At 34.7% G+C, this 17,779-nt stretch overlaps 1 protein-coding gene across 2 annotated transcripts in view; it reads right to left on the reverse strand.

The window, feature by feature from the left end:
• Positions 1-722: 722 nt before the first annotated feature.
• Positions 723-17,779, reverse strand: part of Arl4 (ADP ribosylation factor-like 4) — a 219,214-nt gene continuing 202,157 nt past the window's right edge. For both annotated transcript variants that reach the window (XM_085959786.1, XM_085959787.1), the window contains one exon: positions 723-1,677. In XM_085959786.1, coding sequence (XP_085815912.1) covers positions 860-1,498 — 639 coding nt within the window. In that variant the 5' untranslated portion in view covers positions 1,499-1,677 and the 3' untranslated portion in view covers positions 723-859. The remainder of the gene's footprint in view (positions 1,678-17,779) is intronic.

Here is a 17,779-nt window from a genome sequence, read left to right on the forward strand (position 1 = left end):
TAAAATAATTAAAAATAAAACGTATTAAAAACACAATAAAATATTGATTTACTTTAATGAGAGGTGGACAGCCAGATGATAGTGTTAAAAATATTGACTAAGTGGGTATCCTTAGAGGTGACTCCTGGAAAGATGTACTGCCTATGTCATCTAAGAAGATTAAAGCATAATGGGAATACTGGAGAACAATTGTAAAGAATATGTCAGTGGGCGAGAGGCAAGAAGGCAAGACGGATCAATTTAATCTTATAAAGTTGTGTGTATAAAACCAGTCCTACTAAACGTGATGGTCTATTTACATGTGGGCATATATATATGATATTCACAACAAATTGGATTATAATATAGGGCACGAAAATTGTTCCGACATATACTATATCAAAAAGCGATGGTGTATAAATATGATATAAAAGAAAATATATAAAGCTAGACACGTACGATGTTCGATTCAGTCAATTTATGCGATAATTAAACAAATTACTGAACTATAAGATTCTATACAATCAACGCGGGACAAATATCAAGAATCCTCTTCACGGTTTGAAGATGAAGCCTTGTTCATAGTTCAACAGCTGCAAAACGGAAATTACTGCAGTAGGTACATAAAAATGGCGAGGTACAACATAACAAATATAATATTATAAACATCTATAAAAAGACAAAAAAACACACTGCAAAGTCATTATTTTGTCCCATAGACATTTTTATACCCCGACAGGTAAGTTAAGACATTTCTTTGCCTTGGTTAAAATTGCACAAGTTTATGAAAAACTGGTTAAATAATTGTCAATTTTTAGTGATCACTACACTGGATTGATTGTCAACACTACACTAACTCAGTTTTAATTTTTGAATAAATTTATCTGACGCATTTCTTTTTGCTCACTTTGGCTAATTTTTTTCTTTTTTGTATCATGTCATACAGCGCCTCCATGCCTTCGTGGAGGCCGTCTCCCGTGATCGCGCACGCAGGCTGGACATGCCAGCAATGCGCTGCCCCGTCTTTCGACCCGTGCCCACCTCCCCCCAGCTCATGCAGACCTAGCAACTTCTCAAGTTCTTTCGGCTCCCTGGCCCCGGGAAGATCTTGTTTATTTGCCAGAACTAAAATTGGAACTCCCGAATTATCAGGCGATTTCGCTGTCCTGATCAGTTCCATTTTAGCTTCTTCCATTCTCTCCACGTCGACAGAGTCTAATACAAAAACTATACCATCTGTACATCTCGTGTAAGACTTCCAGAGTGGTCTTAGTTTTTCTTGTCCTCCCACGTCCCAAACCAGGAAGTTGATCCCTTTGGCTTTTCCTACGGTCCCCTTGATCTTCTCACAATTGAAGCCTATCGTTGGTACGGTATTTAAGTATTGGTCAAACTTCAGCCTGTAGAGGGCCGTCGTTTTACCAGCGGAATCCAAGCCCAGCATCACGACATGTAATGTGCCCTGCGCTGATGGCAGGGCGTCTAGTAAACTCGAGTTCTTGCCCATGTTAGCACCCATAATTCAAACAAAGTCCACAAAACAACTGATATAGTATTGACACTTCACGAGTATTTAATCGTAATGTAAATTGTTTATGGTAGCGTGGCGGCTCTACCGGATGTTTCCCAATTGCTTGCATTTGTCTCTGGACCGGCGGAGAGCAGTTTCCGTCAGCCGGAAAGATGGCAGCCACATATCTGGAACAAACAAATAAATACTATTAGTACTTACACAATGAAATCTTAACATTTAACTCGACGTAAAGTTTGAAATGAGTTAACCGTGTCAGAGGCAAAATAGGTACCTATCACACATAATACCAATATAATATTAAACCAAGTGTGCAGAACGTGCCCATTCAACAAAAAAATCATAATTAATTTGAAATAGGTAATAGTACCTATCTCCCTGTTTGCCATATTAAAGATTCATTATACATAATATATAATACATGGATGATGTAGCCGGCGGGGTTTGCCACGGTGTAGTTTGTAGTACCTAGTTTCACCCCCCAGTTTAATCCGGAATCCGGCAAAAATTGTAAGTTGTTTTTTCAACGTGTGTTTGATCTTGCTAGAGCAAGGATCCAATGAGTTGGGCGAATGTTAACAATCGCTCCTCGTAACATGAGACACGTAACTATTAGCCGGCTCGCACATCACAATTCGCCTCGTGTGCCTAACCGCCATAAATCAAAGCTTCCGAGAACGGGCAGGCGGTGTTCCTTGATAAAACCTCGCACATCTGCCTAGCGATATCGACATTCGTTGCATCGTGGCTGCTCCGAACGCGGCGACAGTCTGGAGAGAAATGGCCGTTTGTGCAGCTGTGCGCTTGCGCGGAGTCGACTTTATTTAGATCCAACATGCAGGCTGTATGACATGCGACATGTTGCATCTGCGGATCGTCTCGCGTTGCAGTTGCATCGGCCAATCTGCGAAGCTCCATTTGATAACGTTTGTTTCTTGGTTTACGATGACGTCACATCGACGAATTCGTCGTAAGACGCATGCGGCGAGTTCTGATGTGCGAGCCCTCTTACTCATCTTAAGAACGAAACGTGTGATTTATTTTTAATTTTACATTTTTTTATTCAATAAATGATACGCAAGATTTAAGAATGCATATAATATACGTAAGTTTATATTATCAGAAAAAAAAAACAAATTAATTGGCTTATTGTAAAGTAATGTAAAGCATATTGACGGGAATCCGATGGATGAGGGTTCGAGTTCCACTTGGAAACAGTGTTATTTTAAATATATTTTAATACATATGTTTCTGATGTACCTATTCTGAATTATGAACAATTTAAATTATCATATTGTAAAAATTGAATTCTTCAAGTAAATACTGACACAATTAATAATATTATGAACAATTTCCATTATTTTTACCATGGAGTCTCAAAATCAGTTTTCGCCTTAGTTTTAAACGACACCACGAGTTACTGTTAATTCTATTCCAAATGGAGGTGTCCCACATCTTCATCCATCTCACAATATAACCGGTATCAAATCACTATGTCGAAAATACGAAAGGATTCTGAATAAGCACTAATCCAGGAAACTCAGAAAAAATGCGAACTGAAATACCTAACAGGTAAGGAGAAGCAGGCAACCGATCTGGAGTAAGAAAGAATATAGGATAAATTTAAACACGTGTTAAAAATAACGTCATACGTCGAATACTGACAACTGCTCTCGGTTTATGCATTGACGCTAATTTAATATTGGTATATTACTTACACTATTGCACGTCTATAATGCGTGGTTCACTTTCGTAGGACACTCACACATTCAAAACCCTGCGTCCAAAATTCACTGTATTGGTATATAGCCTATCGAAATTATATTTATTATCTGTTCTGTGCACACATCACTGAAGATTCTGATGATCGTATACGAAATCTTATCAATTACACTAACGAACTGAGCACACTTGAATGATTTGACATCACTAATATCATTGAAACCGTAACTATGGTAACCAGTGTTTATTGATTAACAATATAGCACATAAGTTCCGATCTATTGACCGGCTGATCGATGACTAAATCCAGTGATTCGTTATAAAGGAATAATTGACATGGCATGCAAGGTTGAAATTCCAGGAATATGCCGACATCAACTATTATTAGATATTAATTAGTTATCCAATATGCTAAACATCCGGAACGCACACCGAAGCCCTTAAAATTCGCCTTTGACGAATTAAATTCTATTTAGAGGCGCCCCCTAATTACTAATTGATTTAGAGAGTGGAAGGGCGATATTCTTCCGTCTCTGTAATGGACACTCGATGGGCAAGTTCCAGGAGCCGGAAGGGTCTTAATTAATTGAGCATCACTAAACCAAAGGATTATTAAATCGCTTTGCATGGATATTAAACGAATAACATTTGTAAATAAAAGGAGAAATTACGGTATTTATATTATTAGTACTGTTATAAAACCTCTTTTAATTTGCAGTGATGAATTAATACGCGAGGAATTTTACCTGCAAGACATAAAATTCAACTGTCATATTCCCGCCAAATTCAAATGTCCTTCACGTGTGAAATATTCTAGATACAGGTGTGTACATGAGGTTAATTATTGAAATGAAACGAGATATCATTTGGATAATATTGTTTAGATCTAATTTTATACATGTGAGAGTAGGTACAGTCGCCCGCGAATTCATCCGTCTAAAACATGCAAATAAAAACTAGGCCTATATACAGAATGAAGAAATAGACCGATTTGATTAAAATGATAATTATTCATCTATTATTAGTTATTCAAATCAATTCGATAGACAGTGGTTGGAACTATCCTTAAGGCCATTCCTCAGTTGAGACACGGTCTAAAAAGATCGTCGCTAGGCGATGCGCGGATTGCGGGTCGCGGGTGCAAATGAGGCATGTCAAACCAAATATAATTTGTCTTATAAATCCAACATGTGTCCATTTAATGTTCTGTTTATTGTTTTATCAGCAACAACAATAATATATTCATTGACATGTTTTCTTTTTAAAGTAAATGGGTAACGCTTTAAGTCATCTTTACACGATTTAAGAATTATTACGGCCGTCGCCATCACGAAGCAAAATGACGTGTGTCCAACTCTACATTCTCTCTGAATGGGAGCGAGTGCAAAATTTCGTCGCGCCTATGGTTGAAAATTATTTGCCGTTTCACTGATGAATCACCTTAAGGTAAGTGTGTTATTTTCGAGAAGTTAAAACGATGAAAGAAGAGAAATAAAACATAGGGTAAATTTAATTATTGCTACCGTTATTCTTTCTGACTGCTCTTACATGAAGCCTATTGCATCGTTTTCACTCGCTCGGCGTAGCTCTAACTTCAATAATATTTTCTGTTAAAACTATCGAACTTCACGCTTATGTGTTATGTTTATAACAGTGTAGTTTATAAGTTGTGTAAGTTTCATCAAAATTGTCCAGCAGAATTTTAGTTATGATGGAACATACAATACAATTTAAAAGAAAACGTTTAGGTATCATGAAAACAGTCAAAACGCTGATCAAAAAGCAAATACTTCGAAATCATAGACAAGCACTTCAATTCATTGGAGAACTCACATACACAATATACATATTAAGACTGACACATTAGCAGAATAGGTGAAAGACGTAAAACGAAAATCTACATTGAAGTTAAAGTCCCTCCACCAAACCCGCCCCGTACCACCCTCGGTCTTAATCGAGAGTATCACGGGACCCATCAATTGGTGATGTGAAGCATCTAAGAATTGGCCTGGGAGTGTCCTGGGAGAAGATGCCCAAGACTTAGATTGCTACGCTCAAAGTGAGCTCTGACTGAGTTTACTGAGTTTACTCTAATGCAAAGTGCCAGGGAGAGAAAAAGCACATGGAAATTACTAAAAAGAAAGTGAAGCTACTTGTTTATTAAATCAAAGAACGAAGCTAATCATACAGGCAGCAATATTTATGTGAAGAGATCTTCACGCCCGTAGAAAATCCCCACGAAAATCTACAATAATCAACCTTATTACAATGTAGGTAGAGTTCATTTTTAATGACACACTTAACATAATTATGTGTTTTTATAAAACATTCGGACAGCTGTAGAGACGTTAGCAAAATAAGACAAAAATGCTGTAAAGACATGAAAGACCATTAATGTAATTTATTGCAAGATAAGTAGAGTTTATTTTCCCACCAAATTAATCTGTACTTCTATGGTCAATCTCTTCTGATGTATCCTGTCTATGCGATAGAAAACTTTTTTTGTGTAATTATTTTACGTTTTATACGGAATTCTGGGCGAAGCCATTGCTAAATGTCGCCTAAGGGAAATTCTGTCAATAGCAGGGAGGGCGACCCGCCACGGGGTAGTTACTACATACCTACTTACTTTTCGTTAACGAATATAACAGTACAAACAATGATTATTATTTTTAAATAAAATAGTTTAACGTCAATATCGACTCGACCTTCATATTTTCAAGCACAATATTCGACACATTAATAAAATATAAAAGGGTTTGGTATTAATCACTTAATAATTATTATTGCATGAAAAAAAAAACAAACAATAAACACTATTCAAGTACAAAGGTCACAGGTTGAAAGTAACTTAAAAATTAAAAAGCCCACATTTCCGTTCCAAAAGGTACAATATTGACATGGTAGTATAATATTATAAATTCAACGAAGGCTGTATTTGCCATTTCCTAGATCAAAACATACTGATATTGATTGATTCGGCAACCAACGAATTAAAAGAGGTAAAACACACTTCGGTGTGTTGTGAAAGCTGATAATCAGTTCCGCACTCCACTTTAATCACAGCTCAGCGGAAAATTATCGCGCGAATTTTTATCGCTGCGTGTGAAACAAGGGTAAGAGGCTCCATGTCTAAGACGTTGGTGATCGATCAGATGACGCGGTACGAGATAGTGAGACGTGCTGCAATTTCATCGCGTACCTTCGATGGCAGACCGCACCAAAAGGCTTCCATGTAAATCGTCCGTTCCTATCACAATTCACCATGAGCTATCTTACCGCAAAAAGATGACTGTATAGCATTGAGATAAAAAAATACGCGTTGTCCGTGGACAGTAATATTCCAATTTTATTAGATTCAATAAGAACATTAATTTGCTAGTGATTGCAATCAAACATTTGACAATACATCTATCATTATTAACAGCTATTTGATATGTACGTCTTGATACTTAAGAGCACCTACCAGAATTTTATATAAATATATATGCGATATGATTGTATCTATAATTTACTTACGTACCCATTTTCGGTTCTTGTCAGTTTACAGGAAGCCAGCGGCAAACAAATTTTGAAAATAGCCGATATACCGGGTAGTCCCAGAAGTACCCGACCTGACATATTATATGGTAGTTGTTTGAAAATAATGACCATGCTAGAAAGTACCAACCTTATAAAGCTTAAGTTTGAAGTTTGAGGATGCTACATTGTTCAGTAATAATTGTTTGTCAGCCATCAACAGTGAACGCTATCAGTGAAATTGTAAAAAAAGGAAAAAATTGGTCATCGTCTTCAATCCAATTCATCAGGACAATGCATCAGTTCACACATCCGTTATCGCGATGACCAAAATCAAAGAGTTAAAGTTAGAATTGCTTCCTCACGCACCCTATTCGCCAGATTTAGCCCCATCGGATAATTTTGTTTCCAAACTTGAAAAAATGGCTCGATGGTAAAAGATTTGCCAACAATGAAGAGGTGAAGTCTGCGGTTTATGGCTATTTTGAGGACCTCGACGATTCTCACTATAAACAGGGTATCGAAGCTATTGAACATCGCTGGGAAAAGTGTATCGACCTAAAAGGAGACTAGGTAGAGAAATAAAGATATTTTTCCCCAAATTTTTTGTGTTTTCTTTGTTAGGTCGGGTACTTCTGGGACTACCCTCGTACCTACTGGATTATTTTTCAGGTTAGGTTAGGAATTCATTCTTAAATTCATGAATTTTTAAGAAAGTCGGCCATGAAAATTGGTGCGGTTCCCACCTGGCTTCCTGTAAACCAACTTGTATCCCATTTTCTTCTGTTTTTCCCTTGTACTCCAGTGGTTTTTATTATATATATATTTAAGTGTTTTATTTACACATGAATTTGTATTAGACTCAATACTATATGGCTATATATTTACGACACCTCACGGTAACTGTATAATTAGAAATTTCCAGACACGCACCAAGAGGAGAAAAAGTGAACGAAAATTTCGACGTAACTAATTGAACTATTCAATTATTATCGTCATTTGTGAGATAAGTAAAAGAAAAAATATATTATATAAGTACATCCTACAACAATACAATTAGTATTATTGCAACTGGCAATTGTCGGAAAACACGACATGTTTACATTGTCCATAGGCGAAATTAGAGAGATATTAAGCTTAATATATTTTTATGACATGAGTGCCGAAAGTCACGCAACGCACCAACGAAATGCGGCTGTTGCAACTCGCATAATTCGAGAAATTATCAGAGTATGCGAACCTTTATAGATAATAGAAATAATACATGTTGTTAAAAATCGAAAGATTGATGTCTGAAATGTGGTGCAGGTAAATTTTACGTTATGCAAATCTGCTCGGTGCCCAGACAATAATATCATATTAATTTAACATGCATTTACTTTACTATTTACTAAATGAAAACGTTTTTCACGTCAATAGCTATTTCGATTGTAGTAAAATTATCAAGACTACAAAAATAAATGATTTTTCTACGCATTTGTATAAAACTCATACAATGAGACGGAACGATCTATTACCCTCACCCTGGGACTATTCAAGAATAATACCGACTTGCTTTTAAGCCGTATCTATTAATTAAAAATAATTAATCTATAGTAGATATTAATATTAACAGTCCCACGATGGCCGCGCGGCTTAAGCGTCGGCCTATCGCGTCGTGGGTCCCAGGTTCGAATCCTGGGTCTGGCAAGTACATAATATATTGTTTTTCAATTTATATACATATTATTATGAATCGGAGTATGGACCTAATAGGTTGAGCAAGTGGCTGACATTCATTTCTCGTAAAAACAAAATATGTTGTTACAAACTTCCACTCTGTGGAGGCCCATATGATCTTATTAAGATCGGACATGGTCGGATAATATTGAAACAATTAATTTACTTTTCTTTTATCTCGTGAATTAAACTACACATTCATTTATCTTTTCTTGTGTTGATCTGCGTTTAAACCAAGGATTTTCAGTAAAGGCTTTAGCATCCTAGAGCTTCCCATTTTGGAGCCTTTAAATTCCGTAGAAAATTTGTGTTTTGTGGAATATAATAATATAGACTTTGAAAAGTATTATTGTTCAACAATTATTTATCTTACTAAGGGCATTTTCCTCCCATAATAATAAAACACTGACAATATTCTATACTTGACTATAACGACATCCGGAAAGTAGATAATTATAACAGCTTTTAACTTAGGCTCGCCAACCTACAATGAAGCTTCCATGGTGCAACAGCTGTAGCAATAAGAATCGCACAAATAACTAACGAACAACAGTAATAAACTAATCATAAACCGATTACAGCACAAATTAAATGCCTATGTCGCTTTAACGGCTCTAAAATACACGCTGCCATTTTATTGCGATGTTTCCCAATAGTTGATTCAATTCGAATTTTTCAGATTCCGACCTCCATTTTGAATTCATGGAAGCTAAACTGAGATTGAAAATAGTTGTTTGAAAACAAAGCACGTATTGGGTAGGTGTATCTACAGGCTGTGGAGATCCGACATAAATAGTGCACACCAGTGGCGAAGACTCCATACTAGGTTATTTTTAAAGCCTACCTACCTTCCAAAAATAATTTTTAATTCTATATTAACGTATTTAAATAATAACTTGATTATTTAATATTTTCCAAGAACACTTTAATTTGCCAACAACATCAGACAATTCTGTCGTATATTTAGTAATGTGTTATTATAAATACATACATAAAACCATCTGTCAAAGGCAATGCAACAGCGCCATCTCTCTTTCACTATTGTATGTACTGGATTATTGTGCGATGAATGTCAGATTTTTTTATATGGACGGACCTCAGCATCGTCTACTGTAATGTATGCAAAACGGTAGGCTCAAGAGACAAAGCCTAAAACTTTTTATTTAGAATTATTAATAACCATCTCCTTGCTTTATCATACAAGGTGGTTGTTAGTAATTTGAACAATCACAAACACCCAGGCTTTGAGAAAATCATATAAATACTGTGCCTTCACCGGATATCGAACCCACAACTCTCGGGTGGAAGGACAGCGCCTTACGCACTGCACCACCAGAGCCTCCAGCCTAAAACCTTTGCGCATAATATTGTTGTCCAAAATAATTATTAGTAAGACAATTTAATTTAATTACATATAAATATAGATTATTTTTAAAAATAAAAATTTAAATGATTTTTTGATGTGTATAAATGTAAATCGCTCAATTATATTTCGTCAGCAAACTATTTAAATTCCATCGATGTGGTGTGTCGTTGCCACAAGTGTGTACCTATTCATCAGTAGTAATATCGTATTATCTTCTTATTTCCCGTAATTAAACCTATAGTGACATCGAGTGGCGAAAATAATAAATGAAAGATCGAGAGATACAGTTTAACGACAAGTGTGCTCATTTTCTCTGATCTCCACGGCCTGTCTCTTTCCAAAAGTCACCCTTTGCCACTGGTGCACACTTCACTTAGTCCGTGTTATTTGTTTTCGTTGAACTAAGAATACAGATGGTGCTGATTAGTTTTTAAAATTCAATTAAGCCTTGCGTAAACCAAGCCATAATATTTGTCTATCTACAAAATATCTAAAATAATTAGGCCATTAAATCATACATAATATCATACAACGAAATTAATAACTAGAATTAATTCTTCCCAGGATATCTGACTGTAATTTGTTTTTGTAAACATTTTATCAACATTGCGTTTTATTTCCCGTTTCGTGCATAATGAATTACTTCACATCTTACATTATTTAGCACAAAACAGATGAAAACGTCGCAGCTATTTATCTCCAAAATTGTTGGCAGCTTTCCTTCTGCATAAATTATCTTTACTTGGTGTTATTTGAACCCTGTTTTCATTACATTTTGTATTCATGATATGATAATATTTTATTCTATTTACGTTTTTCCTTTGCTAATTAAACATTATCATTAATTTTTTACCCGTACATATCTTCCTAACGAGTTTTTAATGGTTTTACATATTAACTAAAAATTATATGAAATACTGTGGAAGTTAAATTGATGAACGAGACCTTCACTACACTAACCAACATTTAGTTAGACTACATAACAGAAACTCGACAAATATAATTTTATTTCATAATCTTTTTATACCAACAGTAAATACCAACAATAATGATGACAATTATATAATTATCCCAATCTATTTATAATCCCGGGGCAAATCGGGTTGTTTTCATGTAATATGTCAATGAATAAAAATAGATTGTGTATTTTTTAATGTATTTATTATGGTAGGTATTTAAGAAGTTATATACTTAGTTATTATCAATCGTATTTCGGTACCTGATTCAAGATTTGCTAGCAAAAACAGAGTATAGTTTCTATATATGAATTATAAAAAAATGACTTAACTGAGTGGTAATGTGTTCGGCAACGGACATCTTTACCAACGGCCTCCGATTCTTCACGTGGTCAACGAATAATTCACAAGATTTAAGAATGTACCATTCTAATTATTGAACATACATAATTCTGAAAACACTCATGAGAGAATATAGCATATTTTTCGAAAAAAGTAAGACACTCGGCTGGAATCGAACCAACCAACAACCAGTCGCAATTAAGCATGGCAGTCGTAGCATAGTGTTAATGCATAGGGCGCGAAACCCAAGAGACGCTGGTTCGATTCCAGCCGGGTGTCTTTCTTTTTTTGAAAAAAGATTTTTTCTATTGGCTACATTTTCTCATGAGTGTTTTCAGAATTATGTATGTTCAACAATTAGAATGGTACATTCTTAAATCTTGTGAATTATTCGTTGAATATAAGAAATGGTTAATCAAAAATTATTTAGCTATTTTAATATAGGTATTATTTTTTATACTATTTATATAATTTGACATGCCGATTCTACTAGACTAGTAAAACTTTGACAGGCAGCAAGTACAATATTACAATTCACTTGTAATAAGATTTCGAAGCCAGTGGTCCAGCGCCCAAGGAATGCGGTAAGCCTGCACTCTTTACCGGTCATAATGGTCGACCGGATCTCATCTCGGCGCAGATGACCCACTGACCGAGGTTCGACTCTTGCCTTACGCCCAGAAGGCATCACATTCAATCGGAACGACAACAGCGTTGTTGATGCTCAACATCCGAGTTTGTAATTAGTGATTACCTGGCAATGGGTGCAGGTGAGCTAGATGCCCGTGCGCGGAGCACTGGCGAAGGCTTCTTACTAAAATACTAATCAATTATTGAACATTTATGTAGGTACTTATACTAAACCATACTTTTTATTCAACGAATAAATCATAAGATTTTGAGAATGTAACATTCCATATATTGAACATACATAACTTGAAAACACCTCAGATATATAATATATTATGTGACACATTTAATATAATATGTACTACGAAAGTATCAACCTAACGTGCTTTTTCTATAAGATATCATTAAACTGACAGATCGATAACTAATGTAAGCAAAGTATTGTAGCTGCAGAATAATAGCGATCAGATATCTATTGTTTGATGTATCAAATTACTCTGCAGTAATATATTCCCAGCGAATCAATATCCAGCAAACAACTCTTAGCTAGATCAGCAAGTTGATTGGCAATATTAGATACGGTATATTATTACATCATATCACAGCACATTATATCATTACGGTGTATTACCCGAATAATCATTTTTCATGGTATCACATTTTCTTACGACTGTAATAATAAATAATATTTCATTTCGCTACTCGATTTAAAACGATGACTCTATAATTAGTCCAATATGATTATGTACCAGAATTTTATGTTAATGTATTACTTTTTATTGTATAAATAACGAAGAATAATTTATCTAAATGTCACTCGAATCCAAGTACCTAGCTCGTAACTATCGCAGTATATTATATGTACTATCATTGTATAATATACTATTGTACCGATACGCTGCTAATAAATCTCACCCTGCTACATCGTAGACTTAATTATCATCATTCTCAACCCACACATCGAATACCACAGTAGTGACCCAACAGTATTATAGTACGATAAGTTATAAAGGACATAAAAAGACGCTATCGTCATCGTCATATATGGAGGTTTTCTTTGCACATTAAATTGCATCACTGTCGACTTAACATAATAGCGCCTGTACACATGCAAGGAATTACTGTCGGCAATTGTGCTTATTTGAAACTGCCATGACAATAACTGTTTACACGTAAAAGTGCTGACTGTCTCTCCAATCTCATTCTTCAAGAGTAAGCGAGACGCGAGGTTGTCATTTTATACTACTATCTGACAGGTCGTATTGAAAATCGGAGCTCAAAATGAGTAGTTCGTTTTTTACCGGCATGTTCGCTCCGCCCCCATCGCTCTACTGCGCAGGCGCAGATCGAAAATAATCTTACTTGCGCGCAATAAATCATCACAATTCTCTTCCAATCTTGCTTCAAATCAATGCTTGCCAACTGCAGGATAATACATGGTTCCTAATACATTTTCTTACTGTGCACAGTACATCCATGCACGTGTAAACGGGGTATAATATTATGAAGTTGCGATATTTGTAATATAAACGGAGGAATATATTGACGAAGGTTTCAGATCGAAAAAGTTAGATTTTTTAAACAACGTTTTTTAGGGATCGTATTATTGAACATACATAACTTGAAAACACCTCAGATATAGGTATACCCACTAGAAAAAATCATATTTCAAAAAAAAATACGATGCTCGACGGGATTTGAACCCGTATAATGGACTGGTCAATAATAACGCAATTTGATAAGCATTTCATGTATGACCTACTAGTTTAAATTGTCGCAATTAGATAGGATGCTCGTAGCATAATTGGTTAATGCACAGTTGGCGCGATACCAGTGGTTATACGGGTTCAAATCCCGTCGAGCATCGTATTTTTTTCAAATATTATTTTTTCTAGTGGGTAATATATCTGAGGTGTTTTCAAGTTATGTGTGTCCAATATATTATTATGTACTTATACCTACATTGACTTATACATATGTAAATCATTATTAACCATTAATAATAAAGTAATTAGGGGTACAAAATTCACAGAAATCTCACGATTATTGAAGTCTACCCCTACGCCATAATAATTATATGGACGACGTCTATGGTAATTCAACATTGTAACGAATGATTATTTTTATTACAAATCAATTAAGATTGGATTACATTATCAAAGCCACATAAGCAATAAATTATTATAATATTATTTACTGTTTCAAAAATTAAAAAAATACATTTCCTACTTTTATAATAATAAATATTCTATTCACGTTTTGAATTGCGTTATTTCGTATAATCATTTACTCGATTTACTGTATGACCATGACGCCACATTTCTAAAGGAGGAACTGCATTATACAATAATTTACAATTACACACCAGTCACCGCCATCTGTGAGTTGGGTAGGTATATTATGGTTGTATTGTATAATTCGCTTTTTCTCTCATTATAAACTCTACTACATCATCAAATAAAATTAAAAAAAATACGGAACACACAAACAGTGGTCCTCAAACTAAATAGTAATCTTATAAAAGTTTATTTATTTATAGTAAACAAGAGTTAATTTAACAGTGTTACTTTGATGTGAAGGCATTACACATTACCTAAATTAATTTTAATAAAACACTAAATCAGGAGGAAAGTTTTAAAAGTGGTCAATCTAAAAAAAAAATCAATGGCAATGGCAATGCTAGATCAGTCTCTTGAAAGTGCTTGATATTGTGTGATTTTCAGAACTCGTCAAAGTCGACAAAAATCTACTAAATTTAATATGGGAGTAATTTTCGATAGTGGACAAATCCAGGTCCAAGTTTATTTTCAAACAGTGTCAAATCTATTTCAACCAACACGTCATCGCAAATGCAAGCACCATTCATTATTGAGATTACAAGAGAGACAGCGTGTTTGTTGCTAGTAGTTTATAGAAAGGAAGAATGAAAATATCACACTTTCCTACTTTGTAAAAAAGTGGATTTGATTGAATTTGAAAATTACTTCCTAGTATAATATACCAAGTACTTCACTTACATCAAATGAATGCTAGAGACCGACAAGTTTAACGTGAGGCTCCGCTGCATAGATACCGCGTTGCCGCGGAGTCTCACGTTAAACTTGTCGGTCTCTACCTGATTTATCTATGAATCGCTTATTTTGCGATGAATATTGATTGATAGGTACGTAATTTTATTTGTTGCATTGCAAATTAACCACTTGAAAGTTCAGGAATAAGCCTCATTAAAGTTTAAAACGTATATATATTCATTTGTATTCTTTCAGGACGACGAAATTGTTTTCATCTCACGCAGAAATAAAATTAAAAATAATTTCATATAATAGATATGAGTAATTTTATTATTCATGTTATAAATTGCATTTATCTGACAGAAAAGAAATACAATATTTTGTTTCGATTGTTCTATATTTAAAATTGAAATGTAACTATTTATTTTGTAGGTTCATTTAGCTGTACTATTCTAAAAGAATCGAACACCTCGCAAATCGTGCTGCCTGATACTTCAAACAGCTAGCTAAAGAGGTAAAGTTTTACTACATTAAGCTGGTTTACTTTACTGCGTCCACTTGTCGATTGGAATTGTAATTGAGAAACTCTGTATTAATTTAACAACAATAATATTTATTATCATTGTGTGTGTAATTATCGTGAACGTTTTGAAAATATTTTCATTTATGTTGGTTTTGTCTTGCGTCATTGAATGCTTCGGGCGCGAGCGAGACAGAGGGTCAAGGGTCAATCGGAGTTGTGTTAGTAGTGTTGTTATACAGCTGGTCGAGTAACCACTGTGGGAAAACATGCAATAATGGCGTTGCGGCTAAACACGGACAAGTGTTTTCATTAGGCGTTTTTAGTGGGTATGTAATTAATTAATAAGAGAAGGCCTGCACAAAAGATCTCTTCTGACCGGGCGCCAAAATTGTGAAAGTCATACTGTCGTCGCCGTAGGGTTGACAACTCAAATGTTAAAGACCGTCCAACCTCTTTGCCTAGTTAGTACTGAAATAAAATTCATGTCCCCTGGTCCTGGTCCCTACCTACCACTAGTGGGCGGTAGAGGCGCCAGCCTCAGAGATCTCATTAATAATTTAATTAATTAAACGTAATTTTATTAGATTTCATGCTTCTATGTACACAAAGTATAAATAAAAAGATAGATTAAACTACAGTAAGTTGTTTTTATTCTGCCAAACTTAGCGAAAGTCTGACATAAAGTATTTGCTAAGTAATTATTATTTGGTATATGCTTCAACTTGCTGTAATTCTGCTTTATAAATTTTATAAAGTAAAGTTACTTCCCAACTATATAAATCACAATTACTGTGGAACTGGTGGGCGGTAGGTATACAAAGGTTGACTATCCCTGCTTTACAGGAAGCCAGCAGCAAACAAACTTTGATAATAGCCGATATACTTACTGGATTATTTGTTAGGTTAGATTAGGCTAGGTTTTCATTCTTGAATTCATGAATTTTGCCAAAATCAGCTATGAAAATTGAATTAATGTTCATATTGAATCTAATAAAATTGGAGACCGTATAGTATACGGTCATTTCTTTCCGATAGAAAGCTCACGGCGAACTGTGCCACGTTGAAATGTTTTACGTACAATTTACATGTAACCAATTGGTTTATCAGGAAAATTACCATTATGGTTGGTCAATCGATATTTATTTATGATATTTACGTAAATTCGAAGATAGTCCACACTACCACCAAGTCTTGTAAAATATATAAAATAATACGATATGATAGGGTATGTCAGGGTTAGATTAAGACTCTCCGGGGGTCCGCTAATCCGATACTGATCAGGGGATTGGTGTAGGAAGGTAGAGAACCAGGAGAGAGGTCAGAATGGGAATTGACATTTAGATAATAATATACTTACTATAAAACTATCATAATATAGGTACCTACCTATATATACATAATATCAAGACAAATAAAAGGAACGCAAAATGTTGCAATTTTTCCAAAATTACGAGTTGATTATATATTTGACTATAATCTGATAAATTCGAAATTTGAAGATAAATGATGAGTGTGTTGACAAAATAATAATTAGTTATGAGTTATAGCCACAGCCACGGACATCTGATGTACCTACCTACCAAATATGGCTTTATTCTCTTACACTAAGCTTCCCTATCTACCCTAAGCTCGTGCCAATGTCCACTCCGGAGCTTCAGATCTACACCGATTAACAAGATGTAAAGATATTTTACTATGAAATTTTGTAATAATCTAACCTGTATTATTTAAGTTATTTAATTAGACAGGTCCAAAACCAATATGTCCGGTGGTTGGTACGGACTACGGAATCCAATAATAACTACACCGAAACTATTAAATTTAACAATTATTATTATCCTAATGGTACACAGCGTTATCTCTCAAGCCTCAGATCAGGTATTTCAATTTAATTAGAATAATATTTAGGTTATTTTAGATATGCTGTTGAATTCGACATTGAATATTTTGACAAGAATGAATAGAGATAAATTTTATAGACACAATGCGTAGTTATTATGGTCCAATAATTTAGAAAGATCGCAGAATTATTGTAGATCGATTCCCTAACGACGAGCGCTGAAATAAAAATTCAATAAGTACCTAATTAAAGTTGGCGATAAAATTATTTTTGCGACAAATTTGTAATATTCATTTTTATCATTTTTTAATTATATTGGCAGCTCCAAAAACAAAATGGCGGCACGTTGTTTGTTGTTTTGTTTACATAACCTACGTACACATTTCTGGGTGTTTTACTTTGGCTGCCTACATACAATAATAATTGAAGTATCTTTCCACAGGTAGATATTTATAGCTAAATTTAATATTCAAATCTCAGTTTTGATACAGCAATATATGAGATGCAGTGTGTAGTTAGATTGTAGATGAATTGTTTTCAAAAAGGCATTTTACTGTGGCGGCAGAATTTTCCTTTGATTTAGTATCAATTAAGAGTGTTTGCCGAAGTCATTAAAATAACCTCGATAGTAAATGCGAGGA

Source organism: Rhyacophila brunnea, unplaced genomic scaffold, assembly GCF_057557595.1.
Source record: "Rhyacophila brunnea isolate RB1 unplaced genomic scaffold, BYU_Rbru_1.0 scaffold_9, whole genome shotgun sequence".
Lineage (NCBI taxonomy): Eukaryota > Metazoa > Arthropoda > Insecta > Trichoptera > Rhyacophilidae > Rhyacophila > Rhyacophila brunnea.